Here is a 25151-nt window from a genome sequence, read left to right as displayed (position 1 = left end):
GCGGTGCGAGCGCTGGGTGCCGGGATGCGGTCGCAGGCGCCAGAGCCCGGGAGCGGCTGTAGTCGCTCGCGTTAACCCGGGGGGGTTGGGAGCGGCCAGGCGGCGACAGGTACGTTGCATGCATGCATTGGGCGCAGCCTTTGCCAAGCCCAGTTGTGCAGCGCTTTGGCGCTGCAGTGGCGCGGTGGGAGGGTCCCAGTCGCCGGGGGATGGGCATCCAGCTCAGGGGCCAGGCTGGCACCGCTCGCTGAAAGATCTCTTGACTGGGCTTGTGGGGGAGACGGGTGCCCGCCTGAGGCTATGCATGACGTGTTTATTCTCTTTCTTTCCTTGTGCTCAGGTTTCCCTCGGCAGGCGCGCGATGCAGCGTGCGGCGGCCCTGGTCCGGCTGGGCTGCTGCCCCCAGGCTCGGGTCTCCTGGGGCCGTAGTCAGAGCAGCGCGGCCGCCGAGGCCTCGGCCGTGCTCAAGGTGCGGCCCGAGCGCAGCCGGCGCGAGCGCATCCTCACGCTGGAGTCCATGAACCCGCAAGTGAAGGCAGTAGAGTACGCGGTGCGGGGACCCATCGTGCTCAAGGCCGGCGAGATCGAGCTCGAGCTGCAGCGGGTGAGCGCGGGCGCCAGTGCCCGCCGGTCGGAGGGTCCGGGTACTAGGGGGCGCTGATGGAGGGAGAAACGGCAGCAGTCTCCCGCTGGGGTCGTCCCGTCGGACTGCCTCTCAACCCCATGGCTAGCTTCTTCATTCAGCCAAGCCTGGCTAAAACAAGAGATTGCCCTCCTCCCATCTTTTTCACCCAGTAGAGCCAGCCCAGCACCTGGCACAAAGTAAGGCCTTCAAATACGGTTCACTTGTTGAATTGAATTCATCAGTTATTAAGGGGCCCATGGTGCCAGGCTCTGCACCTTATGTGTTTGTTCTACCCTCATGGAACCAAGATCCATTGGAGGGAGGAAAACAGCAAGCGAACAAACAAGAGAGTTTCAGATAGTGAATAAGTACTTTAAAGAAAGTAAAACGGGGGAGGGGTGGGAGGGGTGTGGTGGGAGGGAAACCAGCTATGTGGTGGGGGGAAGGGAAGTTCTGAGGAGAGTTCGGTTTGTTCCCAAACCTTTGTCTCTCTATGCCTTTTGGGTCTTTGTTAGTCATGATTCTCTGACAAGAGTTGGGGTGTGGAGGAGGGTTGGGCAGAATTTCTTCCTTTAGGCCCCTCCAGAACCTTGGCTGACTAGCCACATCTTCTCTGTCTGAGGACAGTCACCTGGATGGGCAGTGTGAGGGTGGGGCCTTGTGGGTTTTGGTAAGGTGGCCCTGGGACTTCCTTCATCTTGGTGGCTGGCTGGCTGAGATCTTGGCTTGAGCTCATAGCTGCATGTAAAGTGACCCACATCCAGGATGGGTTTAAGAGATGCCCCTGTAGGATAGCAAGTTCTAACCTGGGTGAAATTTGGAAGGTAAAGTGAAGAGGAGTTATCTAAAAAAGTTAATACTGGGCCAGCTGGTTAGCTCACTCAGAGCATGGTGCTGATAACAACAGGGTCAAGGGTTCAGATCCCCTAACCAGCCTATCACAAAAAAAAAAAAAGTAAACACTTATCTAAGATTTGTAAGAAGCTGATGAAATAGTCACCCAGCTGCTTGTTCAAGATAACTCCCGGGATGGTGGTGGTGGGGCGGGGGGTTTCCTTGATCTTGCTTTCAAATGTGCCACATCCTGATGTCTTAGGGGTGATTTGGTCGTTTTGTGTCCCTTGAATGCATGGGAGGAAGCATTGAGGACCATGACACTTGGCCCCCATTCCCATGGTGACTTTGAGGATTTGATGAGCTCATGGCCTGCTGGCACTCAGCTTGGGACACCCAGTCCTGATGACTAAAAACAGTAAGCTGGACAAGTCAGAGTCCAGTGCCTCCTGCTGATTCCTTGCAGGGCTAAGTTTAAAGCTTGGCTGGGAGAAGGTTGGCTCCTTGTTTCTGCCTCCCTTGCCCAAGGTTGGCTAGGGGCAGAGAAAATGTGTTTGTACTCCTTGCTCCTTGTTGATATCTGGAAGGGTAGAGCTAAAACAAAGCTGGGATTAAAGTGTTTCTGGTTTATCAAGTTATGTTTGATTTCTCTGGTTGCAGAGCTGACAAGGGTTTCAGGAATTTTCTCTGCCTTTTGCTGAATAGCAACTTCCCTGTCGGTTCCATGAAGTATGAAGGAGATGAGAACAGAGGGGACACTGTCTTTGCGTTTAGAGAGCTAGCTGACTGCCATATTGTTCTCTGGGCCTGACCCTCCACCCCCTAATTCTTTAAGTATTGGTGGAATTTTTTTAGCAGGAGGAGAAAATGTGAGAGCATTCCAAATGGGAGCAGTGCTGTGAGCAAAGGCAGGAGGTTGGAATTTCTGGGCATTTGGGGAAGAGGGTTGGTGCTATTAGTAGAACACTGTCTGGCAGGGTGATACAGATGAATGAGTTGGGAAAGGTGGACTGGAGTCTTGTTTGCCAAGCTCAGGACTTTATGGTACATTTTGGTCAGAAGTGGGGAACCAGGGATGGTTTCCAGCACAAATGTGGCTTGATGATTGCACGCAGGCAAATTTCTTGGTCACTGGGCCAGAGGCATCTTCTGATTTCTGAGACACATGTTCCACACTCCCAGTGTCCTACTCCTGAGTTAGTTGCTGTATTCATTTTCTGTTGCTTATAACAGAATACCTAAAGCTGGGTAATTGATAAAGAAATGAAATTTACCTCTTAAAATTTTGGAGGCTGGGAAGGCCAAGGTCCAGGAGGTACATCTGGTAAGGTCTAACTTCTTGTTGAAGAAGTCCCAAGGTGGTGCAGGGCATCAGATGGCAAGAACCAAGAGTGTTTTAATGTGCTCACTTGCTCTCCTTATAAAGCCACCAGTGCCACTCCCGTGATAACCCATTTATCATTAACTCATTAATTCATGAATGGGGAGCCAGCTTTGACATGAGCTTTGGAGGGGACAAACATTCAGACTGTAGCAGTCGTGAAGTTCTTTCTGTTCCACCTACATTCTCTGGTGCTTTCATTCAAGCTTGTCCCTTCTCGTTTCTGTTCTCACTTAATCAAATCTCAGTTGCCAGTATGTAGGTGCTGAAGAGATAGCCCTGGCCAAGCCAGCGTGGCCTCACTTGAACATTTCATTCTTGGGAGTCAGCCCCTCTTTATTCTTTATTTTGCCAGCTTAAACAATGGACCTTCTGAGAGAGCCATATTTTCCTAGTCATTTCTTTTTTATTTATTTATTTTTGGCTTGTATTGGCTTTGCACAGCTTCAGGTTTTCTACTTCTATTTTGAACTGTAGTGAGCAAAACTGGATTGGTGTTATAAGGGGTTCAATTTAGGTAGAGATGGGATGGGCTAGGATTTGTAGGGAGAAGGATGACTTGGAGTGAATCCTGCATCCTCTCTGGGCCTCAGCCTCAGTTTCCCTAGTGTGTAAAGGCCTTTATGCTACCTTATGGAATCATTTCACTAGGTGCTTAGCAAACGGTACAGGCTGTTTGGCTGTACAGGTGTTTGACTTTGGGGTGGCTGGCTGGGCTGGGTCTCCGTCTTTTTTGCTTCTGACAAGAGTGCCTGAAGGAGGAGGGGAGGTGGGCTAAAAGGGGTGTGAAAGGGGCCATTCTCCTCTGGCCCCAGCTGTGTGCTCTCAGGAAGGCCCTATTTCTCCATGACAGCAACTTTTCAGATCCTGGTATTCATTGGGAGCAGCACTTAAAAATAATCTGCAGTTTTGAAAAGATCTGACAGTTCTTCCTCAACCTACTTCTTTTTCCCTTGCTTTATTGGGGGCGGAAATTGGGGATTGGCACAAATGGCTTTACTTCTTCCAGTTTTAAAAGTACACACAGGGCAAAATGTTCAGAAATAGAGGGTAAAACTGATTACTGCTGTTAATGTCAGTGTGTGTTGCATCCAAATACAGGTAAAAATGGAGAGGGCTATAGTACATGGCTATAGTTAGCTAAGAACTAAGTTTGGAAACCCTGATCGTGCCAAGCACAGGTGGTGAAATCTCACTGAAGCCATTTTCTATAGAGTTTAGAAGCTGCTTTAAAATAAAGGAATTTTTAGTGTAGGCTTCCAATGGGATGAACTCTCCCACCCATCCACCCTTTCTGAGTCACCTAGGTCCTGCATCCTGGGCTTTGCATTTATGTGCTACAGACCTCAGGCAAGTCATTCAGAGCACCTTGGCCTCTGTTTACTCTGCTGCAAAATGAGGCCAATTTAATTCTAGTTTGAGATATTAGTGATAATGCTTTGAACAGTTAGAAGCCAATTAGAACTGCCTCAAGCTAAGGAGAGTTGCTGGGGCATAAGATGTGCTGTGGGTCCTTCTTTCCTTTCCTTCCTCTTGAGTTTCTCTGGCTCTGGGAACCTGTTCTGCAGGCCTTGTTCTTTCCTGCCTGGGCCTCAGCCTTGCTGTCATGAATTATCCTGTTGGAGCGCCTTCTGTTTTCATTTTTTTGGCAGCTGACTGGTAATGGGATCCAAACTCTTGACCTCAGTTTTATCAACACCATGCTGTAATCAACTGAACTAACCAGCAGCCCTTGTTCAATTTTCATCCCTGCTTCTGCCCTGAAAATCTCAGCTTCTACAGTTGACCATCCCACACACCCTCAGAGTTCAGGGGCCTACACCCAGCCTTTCCTGCTTCAGTGGTTAAGAAACTCAGCCCTGGGAACTCCCACCTAGTCTCTCAATCACAGGCATGTATAGCTGCAGCTCCAGTTTCCTTCGGCTTTGCTTGTCCTTCTATGTCAGAACTTGAGCCAAGTTTCCTCGGCTGTGAAATGCACTTGTTTTCGGGGACTGTGGGGTCTAATTGGGGTTTGTCTCCAGGGCCTCTTTCTGGAGTTCTCTGGGACTTCCTGTCTGATGCAATCCCATTCATTGCCCTTTTGGGGTAAGGAGGCTCAGGGCCTTTTCACACGAGGTTCCTGGTAGGTCCTCCCTCTCACCCCCTGCCTAGCTTCCTTCCTGTGCCCATTTCTTGTTGTTCACCAGCCTGGGCTTAGAAGAGTGGTGGCCTCATCTGTGTTGCTCACTCCTGCCACCAGAGCATGGGTAATCAGTAAGTATTTGTTGAACAAGAGGGAGGTTCTCTGGGGAGTAACAATCCTACACAACCTTCCCACCCACATGTCACACCAAATGAAAAGAGCTATCCTTTGCAAGAGGAAACTCCCTTCTGCCTGTTTTTTCTCCCAGCTTTACTGAGGTATAATTGACAGATAAAAATTGTATATACTAAGGCACTTCAAAAAGTTCATGGAAAGATTCATATTACCTTTTAATTCTATTTTCCCATGAACTTTCTGCAGTACCCTCATATTCAAGGTGTGCAGTGTGATGATTTGGCATATGTATACATAGTGAAATGATTACCATGGTCAAATTAATACATCCATCACCACATAGAGTTACCATCGTATGCGGGTAGGGTAAGGACACTTAAGTTCTACTTAAGAGTAAAATTTCAAGTAAACAATACAGTGTTATTAACTATAGTCACCATGCAGTACATTAGATCCCCAGAATTCACTCATAACTGAAAGTTTGTTGTTGTTGTTGTTGTTGTTGTTTAAGATGACCAGTAAGGGGATCTTAATCCTTGACTTGCTGTTGTCAGCACCGCACTCTCCCAAGTGAGCTAACCGGCCATCCCTATATAGGGATCCGAACCCTTGGCCTTGGTGTTATCAGCACCACACTCTCCCAAGTGAGCCACGGGCTGGCCATTGTTTTGTTTTTTTGACCAACATGTCCTCATTTTGCCACCCCCAACCTCTGGCAACCACCATCTACTCTCTGCTTCTATGAGTTCAACTTTTTTTTAGATTCCATGTATAAGTGACATCGTATAGTATTTGTCTTTCTGTCTCTGGCTTATTTCTCCTAGCATAATGTCCCCCAGGTTCATCCACATTGTTGCAAATGGCAGAATTTCCTTCTTTTTATGGCTAAATAATATTCCGTTGTATATACAAGGGGTCTTCAAAAAGTTCATGGAAACATTTGTATTATCTTTTAATTCCATTTTTCCACGAATTTTTGAAGTACCCTCATATACACCACATTTTCTTTATCCATTCATCTGTTGACAGATACTTAAGTTGATTCTGTCCTGCAGTGAACAAGGAGAGTGCAGATATTTCTTCAAGATACTGATTTCATTTCCTCTGGATAATTTACCGAGAAGTTGGATTGCTGGATCATATGTAGTTCTATTTTTAATTTTTGAGGAACCTCTATACAGATTTTCATTATGGCTGTACTGATTTACACTCCATATCCTTACCAATATTTATCTTTTGACTTTTTGATAATAGCTATTCCAGCAGGTGGGAAGTGATATCTCATTGTGTGTTTGTTTGTTTGTTTGTTTGTTTTAAAGGGATGACCAGTAAGGGGATCTTAACCCTTGACTTGGTATTGTCAGCACCACGATCTCCCAAGTGAGCCACAGGCCAGCCCTTCTCATTGTGTTTTTGATTTAGATTTGATTAGTGATATTGAGCACCCTTTTCATACACCTGTTGGCCATTTGTATGTCATCTTTGGACAGTCTATTCAGGTCCTTTGCCTGTTTTTTTGCTATTGAGGTGTATGAGTTCCTGATATATTTTGGATATTAACCAAAATATTAAAATATTAAAATATATTAACTAATACATTTTGGATATTAGATTATGGTTTGTTAATATTCCCATTCTCTAAGTTGCCTTTTCATTTTGTTGATTATTTACTTAGCTGTGCCTTGTGCCTGTTAGAATCATCTGTGAGGGGAAACCAGGATGATACATGCTTGTAGCAGGTCCTGGGGGCAGGGCTGAGGTGAAGTCACTATTGGGTGTGCCTACCAGGCCTGGACCAGTCACTATGAGCAGGTGTCTGCCCCAGGCTCCTTAGTATTTCCCAACCCATGTAGACCTTGAGTCTGCCCAGAACAGTCTCCTCTTTTTGGTGGCCTTTGGCTGGGTGGGCTGGTTCCATTGCCCAGTCAAGGGAGCCAATTTCCTTTCCTCCAACTCATCCATCATAGTGAAGTGCCCGGGGTCTATGGACACCAAGACCCAAGAAAAGAAATTCTCAGTGTTCTCAGGCTACGTGTCTGCACACCCTGATGGGTTGAGCAGTGTGGGGGGAGGGCACAGGAAAGGAAAATCCAGGGCTCTGTTCCAGGCGTTATTCAGTCCCTCTATTGCGTTGGTCCAGGGCCCACAGCTGTGTATCGGTTCCTGACCCTTACAACTCTGATGGATTTACTCCCTACCAAAGAACAGGCTGTGTCCACACCACAGAAACCACCTGCCTTCAGCTGCTGTAGGCCAGGAGGGGGCTGCAGCTATTTAGTCAGGCTGACAGAGGGCCCCATGCCAGGAGCACACACCAGTGCCAAGGGGTGGGGCAGGTCCAGCCCTTTGCACACCCCAGCGTTCTTCTGCCTATGGGATGAGCCCTGAGGCCACACGCCCACCCGCAGCCTGAGTTGCCAGGATGCCTGCTGTCACCTCTGGCCTATCCCTGCTGCAGTAGGCGGTGCTGCCCCCGTCTTAGCTCTCCAGACACATCGGCTGCTTCTCGATGCCCCTGGGAATCTTTCTCTATGTTGGACAGCCTTGAGAATTTGATGGAAAGGGCACAAGGGACTTAAAGGGCCTCCTTTCCCCCCAGAAACAGTTTTTAGAGACTTAGGCCCTGTTTATGAAGGTCCAAGGCCATTTCTGGGGTGCCTTGCTCAACCCCCCATGCCACCTTGCTTAGGGAGTGGAAAACTAGGGTCAGAAGAACTTACTTGGCAGCTGCTTTTGTCTCAGGCCCACTGGTTTTTTACTTATGGTGTGTATTATTGATTTTTAAAAGGCGGTTTTCGGGCCGGCCCGTGGCTCACTCGGGAGAGTGTGGTGCTGATAACACCAAGGCCCCGGGTTCAGATCCCATATAGGAATGGCCGGTTGGCTCACTGGGTGAGTGTGGTGCTGACAATACCAAGTCAAGGGTTAAGATCCCCTTACCGGTCATCTTTTAGGAAAAAAAAAAAAGGCGGTTTTCTAAAGTTGCATTTATTCACACATTGCATGAAATGGAGAAAAAAAAGTATCAAAACCAAAGAATTGTATCTTTAAAATTTGTGTTTGGGGTGCCTTTGGGGAAAGGGCAGCTAGGGATGGGAAGGTAGACTTCCTGCCAGGCCACCCGTTGGCATTGCCACTTCCGTCCTCACCCTTTCCTCTTCCACCATGACCCTCATGACCTTGTTCCTGGGTAGGTTCTGTAAGATGATATTTACACTCTGCCAAGTGCTTTCACACTGTTTGTCTCAGATAATCCTTTCAGCTACCCTGTGAGGTCCTCGAACATGTTGTTGATTCCAGTTCTTCCAGTGGCTAATTATGGATTTATCAGGGATATGTGTGGTATTCACATGTTTCCAGGTCCCCACAGTCCTCCATGTCAAATCACATATTTGCCTTTGCAGCAGCTGGGGTGCCCTTCATTCGCCTTCCAAGTGATGTCGGAGGGGTCTCTGAGTTCCTCTCTCTGTGATCTCTTTTCTAAACACATTGCTCAGGCAATTTTGCTCTTTGATCAGTCTTTTCATCCCTGATGCTTTTCTTTAAAAATGTGAGTATCAGCTCACATTCTTCATTCTGCAAAGCTGGGGTTGCAAGAGAATAACTCTAAGAGATCCTGAGAGTTCCAGAAGATCAGTGTCTTCTGGAGGTGAAGGTGTCCTCCATGTCCCTGGCCATTTACTTAACCCATTGAGGTGGAGCTCCACTTAAAGGTGGGGTGCTCAGGAATCTGGGGTCATCTCTCCCTGATGTTTGGAGTGTTCTGCTGTTGATTCCTGCTGCCCTCTGACCACACTGGTCCCAGTCACCTTTTAGACATCTCTGTGAGGGGACAGTCAGACTGTGGTCCTGCAGCTACCTCAGGGTGCTCTAACAGCCCAGGAAAGTTCTTCTGGCCTTTCCAGAAAGTGGTAGGCAATGGAGCACGGTGGTTAAGAAGAGTGACTTTTTAGTCTGGTTTCCTGGGTTCAAATACAAGTACTTGTATTTATCAATTATGTAACCTTTGAGCAAGTTTCTTAACCTTTTGGAGCCTTAACTTTCTCATCTGTAAGATAAGATTAATACTAGTGAAGGTGAAATGGAATCAGGCATGTCAAGGGCATGGCACCATGCCTGATACTTGGTAAGGCTCAAAATAGGGCTGCTTATTAATATCCTGTGGAAACACGACATGGTCTCAGGAATCCAGTGTCTGAGCGTCTCTAAATAATCAACTGTTGCCTTCTCTCTGCTCAGGGTATCAAAAAACCATTCACTGAGGTCATCCGAGCAAACATCGGGGATGCCCAGGCCATGGGCCAGCAGCCAATCACCTTTCTCCGACAGGTGAGCAAGCCCTCGGGAGCAAGGAACCAGAAGCTGGGGGTGGAGGGCCAGCATGAGCTTGTAGGGCCCTCAGCTGCCTCCTTGTCCATCCAGCCCCCTCGGGACATGGAGGGCACCAGAATCCCACAGAGAGGTGCCATTGAAGTAGCAGCCCTGTCCAGGGCCGGATGTCCTTTTTCCTCCCCGTCCAAGGTTGTCAAAAATTCCTAAACCCATTTTGGGGTTGCTCTGGTGTAGGAGACTCCCAGGAGGCCCTTCCATGGTGCATGGTCATAGATGATGAGTTAGATGCTTAGGTGGCGAGGGTGTCAACGGGCAGGTGGCAACCCAGGAGAGGTAGAAGCCCAGTGTGCTGGGAGGGGGTGTGTGAGGGTGAAGATGTGGCTTCCCAAAGGAGACGCTCAGATTTGAGTGTTGGCTCTGCCACTTACCAGCTGGGTGTCCTTGGGCAAGTAGAGATTATCGGAGCAGGAGAGCACAGGGGTTACAGCCACTGTGAGTGGGTGCTCTCTTGGCTGCCTCCCATGTGACCCAGCTCACTCCTAAGAACTCTAAGAGGAGGCAGATTTCAAGGTTTCAGTTTGAGTACCAAGCACAAGGATCCCACATGGGCGGAAATTGTGGAATTGGTTGGCTGGAGAGGGGGAATGCAGGGCAGGAGAACACCACAGGGCAGCTGAACAGAAGTGGGAGACCCAGCTGTATGAAAGCTTTTTCTGGGAGAGGGACTGGGCCCATTTTGAACCAAAATGTTGTCCTTGTATATGTTTATGGTTCAGTGCTGGGTCAGGCAGGGAAGTTGAGTGCTGGGTGCCCAATTCCCTTTTCTCTGCACTGCTCTCTGGGGCAGATGGGTGTGGGGCTGGGTGGCCTCAGCCTGCAGCCCCTGAAGGAGTTAGCACTGGGTAATGGGGGAGAGGAAACGAGGCCAGCAGTGGTCTGAGGGATGATCACCAAGCCTCTCTCTTGGGGCCACTGCTGCTGCCTGTGAGTCCCTAGGCTGGGCCCAGGATGGGGAAATGGATCAGGCCAAACAGGGAAAAGGAGGAGGCCAGGCAGAGCGGCTGTGCCAGGGAAGTGGAGGTTGAGGAGGTCAGAGGGCCCCAATTGTCCTGGAAGCACAGGCTTGGAGGGGAGGGGCCGAAAGTAGTATCTCTCAGCAGAGGTTCCCCGCATGTGCCTTGGGTTCAGGTCGTGAACGGGCTCCAAAACAGGCCTCAGTCTTTACTGGCTGGCAGATGTGTTCCCAAATCCAGCCCTGCCACTGGCCATGGCAGGGCCAGCCTCTCCTGCCTGGTGCCAGCTGCCCCCAGCCTTCGTGTAGCTCCTCGATCTTCACAAGTGCCCCTGGGAGGAAAGCAGGCCTGCTCACTGCCCATTGTGCAGATGAAGAAAAGCCAGACACCCACTGAAGTTACCTGGCTGGTGTCAGAGTCCTGACCTGCCCTGTGCACCTGGCTCAGCTCCCAAGCGGCCAGCTTAGACTTGCCCAGTGAGCTGGGGTTTACCAGCACTTTTGTACACCTTTCTTGGCTTAATCCTCTTGATTTGTGAGGGTGATTTTCTATGATACAGAGATGAGAAAGCTGACATGGTTTTCAGATGGTGAGGAAAGGGGGTGAGGAGTAGTAGTCCAGGGCAGGGGCCCAGGGTGTGGGGGGAGCACAGGCTGTGAGTAAGGAGGGGGTCTGTGCAACACAGCTCCTGTCAGCTGGGCTTTGCCTGCCCACTCGCCCTGGCCACCTGCTTGGGAGACCCCTGGTTCTTGTGGCCTTGGAGTGTGAGCCCACTGTCTCTTATGGAAGAGTTGAGGCCGGGGGCTGAGTAGCAACCTCACTCTGCTCCTCAGCTCCACTTCCAGCACCCCGTTCTTGGGCCCCATGCCCATGTCGTGGTGCATCCCAGTTCTGGGCATCTCCCCTTCTGCTGCAGAGACCCAGTGCCATCCTCCCTACCCACCCTGAGCCCTCGTGGAAAGGCATGCTGTAGCACTGTCCCTTTGAGTTGTCATCTGCCCACTGTCTCCTGCCCAGTGTCCTTTGTGCCCCTCCTGGGGCTCTGGGGTGGGGGTGCCAGGAGCCGAGCCTGCACCTTGTTCCCCCAGGTGATGGCACTCTGCACCTACCCAAACCTGTTGGACAGCCCCAGCTTCCCAGAAGATGCTAAGAAACGAGCCCGGCGCATCCTACAGGCTTGTGGCGGGAACAGCCTAGGTGAGGCCCCAACGCGCCAGATCCCCAAGGGCATGAAATGAATGGGTGTTCCCAGTGTGAGCCCGGCCCCAAATAAGGGTTATGCATATGAGTGAGTGTGTGTGTGAGTATGTGATGTGCAGAATAAATGAAAAATAGTGTCCCTCTTCTCATCTGCACTGTTAGCCTCTTGTTTACTAAGCCAGTGGTATAAGTGCCATCTTCTAGTGGACTGGGGCACTTAGCTGTGAGTGCCTGCATTTGGCTGGATTTGGGTTTTACAACTCGGAATTGGCTTCAGCAGCTGAGCCTTCCATCCATTGGAGCAGAAGGTCTTGGGCTGGCCGGTTAGCTCAGTTGATTAGAGCGTGATGCTGATAACACCAAGGTGCAGGATTCGATCCCTGTGCCAGCCAGCCACAAAAACAAAAACAGAAAGAGAACAAAAGGTCTATCCCAGTTATTGGCCTCAGCAGTGGGAGGCTGCTGGAAGTGCCTGCTTTGTTCAGCGTTCATGCCCCTCTGTGGACCCAGCGCCCAACACATGTCCCTGCATCATCTGGGAGGTGGCGGCAGTTGCTGGGGAAGGGCAGTGCCTGGAGGTCCCTCTGCCCTGTTTCGTGGCACTCCCATCTCCCCGTGGTTGGGAGCCCATGCCCCACAGTCTGCCTCCTGACAGAACCCCGAGCATGGAGGGCTTCATGGAAGGAGGACCTGGAATTTGGCCACTGTGGCTGTGAAAATGATATTCGCTGTCCCTTCCCTGCTGAGATGGATTTCCAGCCTCTGGGCCTCTGGCTCTTTGTTCTCATCTCATTTTCTTTACTGTTTATTTTTGCTCCATTCTTTTGTCCAGCTCCCACACCAGGAATCCAGCTCCCCTCGCCTGAGGAAACCAGTTGTTCTCAGAGCTGTCTTAGGACATGTGCCCAGATGTTCCTGAATGTAGAGCTAGGAGTGCGGCAGGGATTTCTGTGGCTCGCTCAGCAGGGGATCAGCCCCTCTTACCTCTCTTTCATCTCCCTGTCTCTCCCCCCACCTTTGTCTGTTCTGTCCCTTTATTGGGAGCTCTGTCCTTACCTTCCTGGCTCTTGTCACCCCACCAGCCCTCTCTCTGAGTCTGAGTCCTAGTGGTGTCCCTCCCAGGAAGGGGCCAGCTGCCCCTTGCTTTTCTGCCTGCCAGCCTGGATGAGGTGTGGGCCATTGCCTATGTGCCAAGGCCTAAACCGCAGACTGGCAGAAAGCAGCCTAGGAGCCCAGAAGCTCACCTACCAGGCTTCTCTTTCTCCTGCACCCTCTGCCCAGCCCAGACGACAAAGGTGCTTCTCAAAGACCCTGTGGCTGTAGGCCTGCAATTCCTGGAAGCCCCAAACGAGAGGCAGGGGATGGGGGAGGTTTGCCTTCTGTGTATCTGATGTGAATGTCTGGGAAAGGAGTAGGGGATCTTTGTTTCACTCTACTAAGCCTTATCAACAGGTTTTTGCAACTCTGTGTCAGCCAGAGCTAAGGGAGTGGGTTTAGGAGTCTGTGTCCACGTGAGTCCCCTCTTGGGGTGTTACAGCAAGAAACCATCAGAGTGACCACACTGAGTTCCATCCCGGGAGCTCATGAACACAGGTGAAGTAGCTGCACTCTGAGCCTCTCTTGTTATCCTTGAACCAGAAAGTCCTTTGTACTCACCTCCTGGGCTTGCACGGAAGATTTACATGTGTGCTAAAGCCTGTTGTTAGGTGTGGAGAAGTCCCTCCCCTGTGGTGTCACTACCCGACCCTGCCCATTGCAGGAGGAGGAGCAGTATGGTCCTTCCTCTGACGGACGTGGGGATGTTGCTGTCTGTCAGCTAAGCCTTGAGCAGGCTGAGCACTTTCCTGCCCATAGTAGTAAAAGGAAGTGGACCATGTCACTATTCCCCAGGGCCACCCTGACTCAAGAGGAGGTTAGTAAATACATACACAAAGTCTTGAAGCTCACCTCGGACATGTTTTTTATCATGCGCTTCCAAATTATTTCTTACTAGGGCTTAGTTTCCTATTTTAGTAATTCAGTTGTCGGGTTGTGTCCTGGATCTTAAATAGGATTGAGGTGAACCCTAGCATATGCCTGGGGGAGCTGGGAGCTGTGTGCCCTTATCCATCCCCTTCCTGAACACACACCAGGCACTGTTCTAGATACTGAGGGGCACTGGTGAATGAGGCAAATAGAGTTTCTGTGGTCCTGAAGCTCACTATCAGATATGGGAGAAACATTAAAAAGAACTTGTTTGACTATATAATCCCCAGTTTCCGTGAGTTCTTGGAGAAAGGGCAGAGAGCTGTAGGATTAACAATGGGTTCTAATGCAGAGGAAGGACTTAAGGGGAAAGTGGCTTTCAAGCTCACATGGAGGTTGAATAAGAGAGAGCCTACAAATGCTTGCCAGACAGAGGGAACAGCATGTGCAAAGATCCTGAGGTTTGGGAACTGAGTGAATGTAGGGGTCTGAGTGTTGTGTATTTGATATGGGGAGTTGGCAGTGGTGATAATGCCAGTTTATAGGCAGTGGGAGATAGGTTGGCCATCAGTCTCAGGCCCGTGGGCCCTAATGAGGGGTGTAGTGCGGTTGGGGCCCAGCAGTGGGTTAGGTGCTCTAGCAGAGATGCACATCAGAGATAGGTAACAGTCCCTGTCCTCAAGTAACTTACAGTCAACATGGGGAGAGGGCTTCTTCTGTACAAAATAACTGGAGAAATAACAGACCAGGAGAAAGGCTGGGGGTGGGGCAGAATCTTTAGGGTAGGTCCCTTAGAGACAGATTAGAAATTAGCCTTAAAGGATCAGTGTGGTTTGAAGCATAGCAGAAGATCTAAAGGCAAAAAGAAACCTAGCAGCTTCAGATCACCGTACCAGCCTGCTGCCTAAACAAACAAACAAAACCCCAGGAGTCTCTTTAGAAGGCTAGAAGGTCTGTGGCCTGCAGAAGCAGAGAGCTTGTCAATGGGTGAAGGCCTGGGAGTTGAAGTCCTGGGAAACAGTGGGCTTAGAGGCAGGAAGAAGGGTAGGCCTGGCTGGTGTGGGATGGCCAGGCCCCATGGTTTAGGGGGTGAGAGATGGTTGGTATTGAAAGAACGCAGAAGGTAATAGGGAGCCCTGGAAGGTTTCTGAGCACAGGAGCCCAGAAATATCAAATAAATTGCCTAATGGGAGAAGGGTTCTCTAACAATAGAATTTGCACCTCTCTCGCCTTTTTAATTTACAAAATTACCCAAAATAATGTAGCAAAAGTCCCTGCACCTCCACCCAGAGTTCATACATGTTCATGTTTGCTACTTGGAACCTTAGATTATTGGTCCAGCCTTCTCAAGGAGAAGGGGTAAGCCCAGTGCTGCACAGAGAGGCTGAGGCAGAGCCAGGGTTAGCACTGTTTCAGCTCACAGTGTTTAACTGTGTCCTTCCTAGGTGCATGGCCTGGACTGATAACATGCTGTGGCCCCAGGGAAGGATCTGCTACTTTCTGTAGTCACATCCTGCCTCCTGGTGGTGGTTTTGAGGGTTATAGAAGGAATAGGCTGGTTTTCTTTAAAAGCAGTATAAAATTCAAGAGGTATGAAAAATCTTCCTCCCACCTCTCACCCCAGCTCCTGGTGCATTTCCCCAAGAATTCACCTCACCAATTTGAATCTTCTTCCAGAGACATTTTGTACACGTGCAAGTACATATTTCTAATTTCTTTTTAAAAACATAAATAGTGGCCTGACATTTTAAAAAACTTTATTGAGGTATAACAAATATACAGTAAAATGTAAATATTAATGTACAGCTTGAATAACTTTTTCCTATGTCCACACCTGTGTAACCCCCCACCCAGGTCGCGATATCAAACACTTGCTGCACCCTGAAGGCTCTGTTGTCCTCCTCTCCAGTCAGTACCCCCACCCCTGAGTAGCTGGCCTTCTTTTACTTCCGGCACCATAAATCAGTTTTGCCTGTTTTTGAACTTCATGTAAACGATGGCCTGACTTTTTATCCTAACTTGTAGCCTGAAGATAGTGTTGACATGGGGCAGGGAGGGGTGTGGAGCATGCCCAGCAGCCCCAGGGATCTGTGGTTAGTGCTGGTCAGGGCTCTGGGCTCCTGGGGCTGGTAGCTGGTGCTATTTTGGAGCACACTTGTTGACCCATTCACTCTCAAGTTCTTTGGAACCATGTATAGGCAATGGTGATAAAAGCATAGGAATCCCATCTCCAATGACTTATGTTGTCATAGAATATGTATAAATCCCAGGAGTGTGGGTAAAACGGTGTGAGCACCATTGGACTGATTAGAGGCTAGACCCTAGAATAATGTTTAACATACAGTAGGTACTCAGTAAATGTTGGATGAATAGATGAGTGGATGGATAGGTGGGTGGATGGATGAGCAGATGGATGGATGGATAGGTGGGTGGGCAGGTTGGTGGGTAAATGGACGGATGGATGAGAGGATGGGTGGATGAAGCCCAGATAGGTGGTTAAGCAGCTTGCCACAATTCCAGAGCCCAGAGCAGTGGGAGTCAGGCCTCACCCGGGATGTCTTCCCCCAAGTTAATTATAGGGATATTACACTGACTGTGGAACCAGACATCCTGCCTCTAGTCACCTTTGTGCTTGCTATCTTACAGGGTCTTACAGTGCTAGCCAGGGTGTCAACTGCATCCGTGAAGATGTGGCTGCCTACATCACCAGGAGAGATGGCGGCGTGCCTGCAGACCCAGACAACATCTATCTGACCACTGGAGCTAGTGATGGTATTTCTGTACGTGCAAGCGTGGGTCATTGTTATCCAGTGTTCACCCACAGGAAGGACAGCCCTGCATGTTACAGTCAAATGTTTGAACTGGCTAGCGGGGAGACAGACCTGAGAACAGGGGGGTTGGCCACCCTCTGGTCCCCCAGTCCTAGTAGCCTACAGTCCTTGTCTCTATCAGTCTCCATGAGCCTGGATAGTACTGCAGCCTTGATTTCCCTCTGGAGTGCATACTAGCAGGTCCAGCTAGAGAGGAGCCATGGGCCACTCAAGAGTGCCCATTGGCTAGTCACTTGGCACATACTGGTGTTTCTCCTTCGCCAGGCACTGTGCCAAGTGCTGGGGAGACTGTGAGGAACCAAACACATCATTTGGCCTCTGCCTGTGCACTAGTGCTGGAGCAGACCAATGTTAATATTGTGTAAATAATCCGTTTCTCTTCTGTGGCGAAGAGAAGGACAAAGTGCTACAGGAGGGAGCAGCAGGGACTGTGACCTGGTGGGGCAGGGTCAGGAAGGCTTCTCTGAGGAAGGCTGAGCACACAGAGATCTGAAAGACAGGCAGGGGTGAACTGGGGGAGGCAAGAGGGGAGCGTGCTATGCGCTGAGGGTCAGGACAACGAGCACAGACAGCAAGGGACAGAGTTACTAGAAATTGGGCTCAGGAGGCAGACGGCAGCTGAGTCCTGCAGGACCTTAGAGGCCACGGGAGGATTTGGGTCATTGTCCTAAGGCAATAGAGAATCATTGAAGGGTCTGAAGCAGGAGGGGGACATAATTACATTTATTTCTGCTTTTAAACTTTGGCTGGAAGGGGCATAGTAGATGTGTGGGAACATTTAGGAGGCAAGAAAAGAGATGGCTCAGGCTGGGGGTCAGCCATGCATGGGAGAGGGTCCTATCTTTGTCTCCTGACCTCTAGGACTCTTGTTTTTTGATGTTTTTTGAGTGCTTTATTCCTTTCCCAAAACCTTTCAAATGCATTAAAGTCTTATTGGAGCCCATGAGGAAACTGAGGCCCAGAGTGCTTGTGACATTTGGCATTCTAATGTTGGGGCTCCAGCCCCCAACCTTGGAGTCTTCCACTGTCTTCTGCTGTCAAGGCTTCTCTCTGTTCCCAGAGAAGCTCAGTATGGGCAGAGGTCCTGGAAGGAGGGGAGGGAGTGTCTGTAAGTTTCAGTGAAAATAGTCAAGTCACTGCAAGTTCAATCTGGTGGCATTCTTGCAGCAAGGAACTGAGCCTGAGAAAGGACCTATGCCAGTGTATATGGAGGAGACTCTCCCTGTGGAGGGTTTTGGCTTATTCAATAAATTATTGCCACCTCCACCAATACCCGACAGGATTCCCATGGCCTGGTTTCTCAGGAATCCTACAAACACATGTCCTGCTCAGCTTTGAAAACAGGTCACAGCGCCACATAGTGGCAGTAGATGGGTATTTTTGTCCCATTTCAGCAGTCCCCCGTTCAAGGGTCATTCCAATCTTGGGCACTGATACCTACTAAAACAGATTCTTGGGGACCCATGCTGGACATACCGAATCAGGGACTCAGGAGTGGGATCAGAATAATTCTGAGACAAGGCCAGTTTGGAAACTATTATTTTAGAAGTATTAAAAATACTAACAAGTATTGAGTCTTTACATACCACACACTGCTGAGAACTTTAAAACATTTCATGTTGCTTACTCCTTACAGCAGCCTTCACAGATGAGGAAACTGAAACTTGAGAAGTGAAGCAACTTGCACAGTGTTGCACTAGAAGCAAGCAGTGGGGCTACTGGTGAAGGACTGGGGTTGGGCCATTTGGCTTGTCTGCTTGTCAGTTCCTGAGGGGTAAGGAGTAGCAGCGGCATTTTAGACATGACTTCTCGGTTGCAGACAATCCTGAAGATTCTCGTCTCTGGGGGTGGCAAGTCACGGACGGGTGTGATGATCCCCATCCCACAGTATCCCTTGTACTCGGCGGTCATCTCTGAGCTCGATGCCATCCAGGTGAACTACTACCTGGACGAGGAGAACTGCTGGGCCCTGAACGTGAACGAGCTCCGGCGGGCACTACGAGAGGCCAAAGACCACTCTGACCCCAAGGTGCTCTGCATCATCAACCCCGGGAACCCCACAGGTCTGCACTTTACTTCCTCACCAGTTTCTTGGGATGTGGGGGCAGCTGGTATACTGGATGTCTAGACACTAAAGAGTTAAGAAATAATGCGAGGTTCTCTCTGCCCCAGTTTCCCAATCCAATTTCAGACTTGCCAACATAGAGCCATAAAATTTGCCACAGGCCACCACAGGAGGTAAGCAAATGCGGGCATTTTCTTGGGCAGGGTTCTACTATTATTAAGACCAGGTTTATTTCCTGTTATCCTTGCATTTGCAAAGACTCACCTCCTAGAGATTATTCAAGCACAAACCATCACCATTAATTGTAGGTGTCATTTTACCATCACTCCTACTAGTTTTTCTGAACCAGTTTTCAGAATGCTGGTGTGTGTGTTTGTTTGACAAAGCAATCCTGGTTCCTTGAGGCCTCAGAAGGAAATGCCATATTAAAAACAAAAGCAAACAAACAACAACAAGAAAAAGCCCATTTCCAGAAGCTGAAAAGCACCCCAGTTTTGCTTATTTTTCTTTTAAAAAAAAAGTACACAGTCCTGCCTGTTTTGATCTTTCTGGGCTGCTGGTTTCATAAGCCCCCAATGCATTCAGATTTAGAGAACAAGGGCTCCTCTCTCCTCCTTTGTTGAGATAAATTGGGTCGGGGCCAAAATGCGTTGGAGTTGATTGTGGAATCTGCTTCTCGGGAACATCAAATGATGCTTTGATCAGCTGAAAGCACCACTTGAATTCCTGAGTGCAGAAAATGGGTGCAGCTGGCAGTAACACTGGCTTATTTACCCCACCTCCTTGGGGGAAGGGATGATGCTAATTACGATGCAGCAGAAAAATGACACAGAGCTGGGTTCTCAATCCTGGTTGTACATTAGAATCACAAAGGGAGCTTTGAAAAATCTCAAAGGCAAGGCCACACCCCAGAATCTCCACAGATGGGGGCCCAGGCATGAATATTCTGTGTAGCTGAGGATGAGAACAGTGGTTCTCAAACTTCAGCTTGTTAAAATACAGACTGCTGAGCCCCAGTCCCAGATATTTTGATGTAACTGGGCCTGCGTAGAGCTTGAGAATTTGCATTTCTAACAAACTCCCTGGTGTCAGTGTCTAGAACCACACTTGGAATAGAAAGTCCTACATCTTAGGAAAGACTCTGCATACCTAGTCTACATTAGAGATTCAGTCATTTCTTGGCCAGGTGTTTACATAAATCTTTTCACCTGACTGGGAAGAAATAACCACACCTGAGACTTCCCTGTTTTAGGTAAAGGGGTCGTACGAGTGTATATTAATGTAAGTAGTTTTTGCAAAGAGTAACTTTATCAGTGTACAGAATCTGGTTTTGCTCACTGGGGTCTCAATGTGTGAAAATCAGTCAGCTATTAGAAGAGGGGCAATGGAAAATAGAAATGCACCTGTGAAGACCATGTATCTTGTCTGGACCACGCAGTGTGACCAGTTTAGCTAAATGGTGTCAGAATGGGCTGGGGTATTAATTGAGGTTTCAAGACAGAAACCCAACTCAAGACTGAAGGGATTGGATTGTGGAACTACAAAGTCCAGGAGTAAAGCGGTGTGCCCAAATCAATGTCATTGTCATGAGAACCACAGTCCACTTCTCAGCTCTGCTGTCCTCCAGGTTTGATTCCTTCTCAGAAAGGATCTGCCCTTGAAGTGGCCTTCAGCAGCTCCAGCCATTACCCACCAGCTGAGCTACTTAGAGGAGAGCCTCTACCATAGTCCATTAAAAGTCCCAGGCCAGACTCTTAAATTGGCCCACACTGGGTCACCTGCCCATCCCTGAGCTACTCACATCTCTGTGACACTAACGGACCAGGTCTGTGTCCCATGTCGCCTGCTGGAGTTCCCCATGGGATGCCATGATCTGTTACTTAAGGAAGGGAAGGATGCCCAGCAGGCACAAGCAACAGATGTTCCCGTCAGTTTGTGGGAAATTCCTTTGGCCTAGCCTCTAGTGAGAGGCACTTGGGAGATCCCTCTCCAGCCTTTGGGGCCTGTATCAAAGCCATGACTGATGTGCCTCCAACTGAGCACAAGTGTGCCCTGGCCCCTCTAAAGCCATATGTGACTTTCCCTTCTATTACCACTGTTCATGCATTTGTCCCTTCACTGGCTCAGCGGGCATGCTCCAAGTGACTGTTGGGTCCTAGGCACTGGAAAGAAATACGCTCTGTCCTCATCTACAAGTTTGCATTGCATACATCAATGGAATTATTTGCATACATGGATCTCATTTCCTCTACCCAGCCAAAGGCTTTTCGAGGCTCCGGTCCTTGCTCAGTTCCTCTTTGTGTTCTTCTGAGCATTCAGTGAACACAGTTTTGCGTGTTCTGGTGCTTGAGTCCTTGCTTGTGTACTACCAGGAAACAGTTTGTGGGATCCAGGCTTGGGAGGGCAAAACCAGGAGAGTTTGCAGGCAGGTTCTGTCCCCTCGGTAGCCAGCCACTGTCTGTCTGTGAGAACAGTGGCTGGTTGCTTGGAGAAACCAGGGCCTGCCACCCTCCTGGAATCCCAGAACCCAGAATCCTGCATTTGCTTCATCTGAAGTCCAGTTGGCACTTGCTTGGCAGGAGAAAGCTTGGTCCTTTAGTAAAGGAATTGGTCTATTGCTTAGATAGTTCAAGACAGTACCGTGTTCTTACAAGATACATGTATATATATTTTTCCAGGCATATTTTTTTATATTCTTTTGTAGACAAGGATATAGGTATTTCTATTTTTAACAAAATGGTAACATTCTACGTACTGTTCTGCATCAAGTTATATGTGTATGTATGTAATAATATAAGTGCATGTATATACACATTTGTATGTACACTTAGATATGTGTATAATATATTTGTGCATAGATACCTATATGCATATAGTAAGGAAGCATGGCCTTTTCTAAGAAGTCAGCAAGCCTGATTGTAGCGGTGCTTTTCCAGAGGACATTGTGAGCGCATCAGACATTCCTGACATTCCTACTCAAAGCAGGTCTCAGGAAATATCGAGGGGAGGTCCTAATTCTACCTTGTGCGTTTGTTCCTTTCTCCAGCTGCTCTCATGGCAGTTCTTGTGAACTGATGGATTATACTAGCTTGCCGTTTTACTCATTTCTCTAAAATGGGTGCTTAGTGTTTCCCATTAATGTTGAGTCCTGAAGCGGGAGACTGAGCCAAGGAAAGCTGTGGAGTGCTCATGGTTGTTGTCTTTCACGGTGCCTAGCTCCCTGCTAGCATCTGACAGGAGACTCCAAAGCCAGTACCCAGGCTCATTCATTTAGCATTTATTCTGCAAATATTTATTGAGCACCTGCTGAGTGCCGGCTTTGAGGATAGACAAGAAGCCAGGATAGGCCTTGTCCCCACCTCCTGGAGCTTGGGTGCGCCTCTCTGGGGGGAAGGTGTAGCATTTCTCACCCACGTACCACAGCAGCCAGCAGGAATCTTTCCATCATTTTCTGCTTTGCATAGTAAGGGGGGGAGCTGAGCTGATAGATGTGACTCCTTCAGTTGTATCTTCCTGCTCTTCATGACACTCCCATGCCTTTCTGTCCTCCAGCACAAACAGCACACACACAACCACACACACACACACATACACACACCCTCGTAAGAATAACAGGAAAGTTGGGTGTGAAACACTACTGCCTCCACATACCTGGCTTAAGTGAGTCAGACAGATGGGTCCCACCCTCCAGGCATCCCTGGAGGTTGACCACACCACGATGCACAGCAAGTGGAGAACGGTCTCTTGTGGTCTTGAGGGAACACAGGACATCTGAGTGATTCTGGTTGGGATTCTGACTGGGGGACAATTTAAACAACACTACAACCTACATTTTGGTTTTCTTGGGGATTTTATAGGCCAGGTACAAAGCAGAAAGTGCATAGAAGATGTGATTCACTTTGCCTGGGAAGAGAAGCTCTTTCTCCTGGCTGACGAGGTAAGAGTGGTCCCAGCTCAGCCCCCTTAGAGAGGGGTGGTGGTGAGATTTCTCCTCTAGGGGGAGGGATCTAGGCCTGATTGTCTGCAGCCAGAAAACCTTCTAGGTGTTAGAGGAGCAATTCTGGCCAAGGGTGAGGATGTTCAGTGTTACAGATTATGAGACTGTGACCTAAATTATCCCTATATTGGTTTGGGATCACAGGTGTGTGGCTAGATCCAAGGATTCAAACCATATCTTCCAGACAGTCTCCATCTGCACTGGCCTCATCCATAGGCCTGTTATCTTTCCAGCCTAAAAAGAGGGCTTTTAGTCTTGGTGGTTCCAGCAAAAGTCTTATTCTTTTCCAGCTTTGCAGGGAAGAAATTGAGGATCTGTCACATCCTGTTTTCATCTCCATCTCTATGATTTCTGGCTGGTTCTGGCTTCTAGCACTCAACCTTCTTTTTCTTTGCTCCTTAGCATGTCACACACTCTCTCTCTCTCTCTCACACACACACGCACACCCCTACACACCCTTCACCCACAGCTCACCCACCAAGTTGTTGCCATAATTAATAGTAGATGGGCCTAAAATCTTTATTTCTAAAAGAGAGAAGGGGCACAGAGAGACCCATGGTTGTCCTTGTGATCTGGTGCACAACCTCCCCTTTGGATCTGGGAGGAGGACAAAGAGGACAATGTCCAGCTTGTTAAAGATGGAATGGGCCTGACATTCCTACTAACCCTCGGTTTCCCTGTTCTCCAGAATGGTTGTGGGAAGCTAGTCTCAAAGGACAGAGTGGGGTGCTTGCCTACTGTGAGTGGTAGACTCGGAGCAGGGAAGAACAAAGCGGGGTGGGTGCTACTCTGGCAGTGAAAGGTGGATAGAAAATCAAAATAATTCCAAACCATAAAAGGAAAGGAAACCCAACAGGGTTAGCTCTTCACATGGGGAGGTCAGAGAACAGTTACATTAACTACCGTCATTATTAATGTTACTAAAGGCACTAAACATTGTGCTTTAGGAGGAAAGTTTGCTTGGGGAGATGGGAGTTCATGATATCATCACTGGTCAGATGAGGTAGAAAGGAAGTCTGGAGATTGGATGGGGGAATGTGGGAGAAGTCGAGTGAGCTCCTGAGTTGTCTTAAGCTTAGCATCTAGTCTGATTCTTGCTTGTTCTGGAAGGTTTCTTCAGTCACATTCTGGCTTGTCCCAGGAAGTGACATTGGAGGCGGGGCTGGCTGGGCCTTTCAGGGCTGGGCCTCACCACACACAGACTACAGGTTAACCCTGTGTGCCTGTTCCCTCCCTCTCAGGTCTGGAGGGGCTCTACCCCCTTGGCCATACTCGGCAGCAGCCTGCGTGGGCTCAGTCTTCTCAGAAGGACTTGCAGTGACTGTCCCTGTTGTCTCCTCCCTGGCAGGTGTACCAGGACAACGTGTACTCTCCAGACTGCAGATTCCACTCCTTTAAGAAGGTGCTTTATGAGATGGGCCCTGAGTATTCCAGCAACGTGGAACTTGCCTCCTTCCACTCCACCTCCAAGGGTTACATGGGCGAGTATGTTGACCTCCGCCTCCTTCCTGCTTCTCTGGGCCTGCCTGGTCCCGATGCTGCCATCTCCTGGCTGCCTTCTCTCTGCCTGCCCCGCAGTCCTCCCACTTGGATGGAGAGAAGGGGACCCGTATCTCCTGCTCCTGCTGATCTAGGAAGCAGGAGGAGACAGGCTGCACCTTCCGGAGGGGGATGCCAGTGGCGTGAGAACAGCCCTTGTGCAGGGGCTTGAATAATACAAGGCCATGCTCAAAAGAAACCAGACCAGATAGATTATGGGAATGAAAACACGATCTCATAGCAGCTCCCGACACTTAGTGCTTTCTGGCAGTCCTGTCACTGTTGCCCCAGTAGTGTCTGAGGTCTGAGAGGCCAGGGAGGGCAGGTTGAGTGGACAAACAAATGCTATTAGGCTGAAGGGCCATACTGGGTGCAAGGCCACCTTAGCACTGGGTGACCTCAGGGGCCAAAGGGTCAGCCTCAATTGTGTATTTCTTTGTTTAGCCAGTATTTATTGAACTCTGTGAGTCCAGTACTGATCTGAGCACTGGGGATACAGCAGTGAACAAACTATAGCAATCCCTGCCTCACAGAATTTATGTTCTCGTGAGGAGACAGAGGCAGTGGACAAATGAGTAAGATCATGTGTCAGATGGACAAAAACAATTAGAGAAGAGGCAGGAGTGCCAGGAGGTGGGGTGGGGTCACAGGCTTAAATAGTGCAGCCCACTGAGGGGTTGGCTTTTGAGTTAAGGCTGAAGGAGGGGAGAGAAGGAACTGTGCAGATATCTGGGGGAAGAGCATTGCAAGCAGAAGGAATAGCAAGTGCAAAAGCCCTGAGGTGGAGGCATGTCTAACATGTTAGAGGGGCAGCAAGGGAGCTGGAAAGGAGTGAGCAAGGGGGAAAGTGGCAGAGATTAGGACCAAAGAAGTCACAGGAGGTCAGATCACCTGGGCCACTTTGGTTATTTTTCACTCTTACTCAGAGTGAGATGGGAGCCATTGGAGGGTTTGGACAGAGGTGTGATCTCACCTGATTTGTTTTTACTAGATTCCTTCTGGTTGGTGGGGGGTGGGGGTGGGGCAGAAGTGAGGGCTCAAGTCAGGAGGCCTCTATAGTCCTCCAGGCGAGATATCATGGACCAGGGTAGAGATGGGGAGAAGATTCT

The 25151-nt window shown here is 49.2% G+C and overlaps 1 protein-coding gene across 2 annotated transcripts in view; it reads left to right on the top strand.

Moving 5' to 3' along the window:
• Window positions 1–25151, top strand: part of GPT2 (glutamic--pyruvic transaminase 2) — a 34412-nt gene continuing 9261 nt past the window's right edge. Inside the window, exons 1-8 of one of the 2 annotated variants that reach the window (XM_063110607.1) lie at window positions 1–109; window positions 341–604; window positions 9340–9429; window positions 11534–11642; window positions 16257–16390; window positions 18261–18504; window positions 22364–22443; window positions 23852–23988. In XM_063110607.1, the coding sequence (XP_062966677.1) occupies window positions 362–604; window positions 9340–9429; window positions 11534–11642; window positions 16257–16390; window positions 18261–18504; window positions 22364–22443; window positions 23852–23988 (1037 nt within the window). In that variant the 5' untranslated portion in view covers window positions 1–109; window positions 341–361. Of the gene's footprint in view, window positions 110–191; window positions 605–9339; window positions 9430–11533; window positions 11643–16256; window positions 16391–18260; window positions 18505–22363; window positions 22444–23851; window positions 23989–25151 lie in introns of those variants that run through there. The other variant, XM_063110606.1, reaches the window with a different exon arrangement.

This window comes from Cynocephalus volans, chromosome 10 (genome assembly GCF_027409185.1).
Source record: "Cynocephalus volans isolate mCynVol1 chromosome 10, mCynVol1.pri, whole genome shotgun sequence".
NCBI lineage: Eukaryota > Metazoa > Chordata > Mammalia > Dermoptera > Cynocephalidae > Cynocephalus > Cynocephalus volans.
Note: the sequence above shows the minus strand (reverse complement) of the source record. Positions and strands in the feature narration are given on the sequence as shown.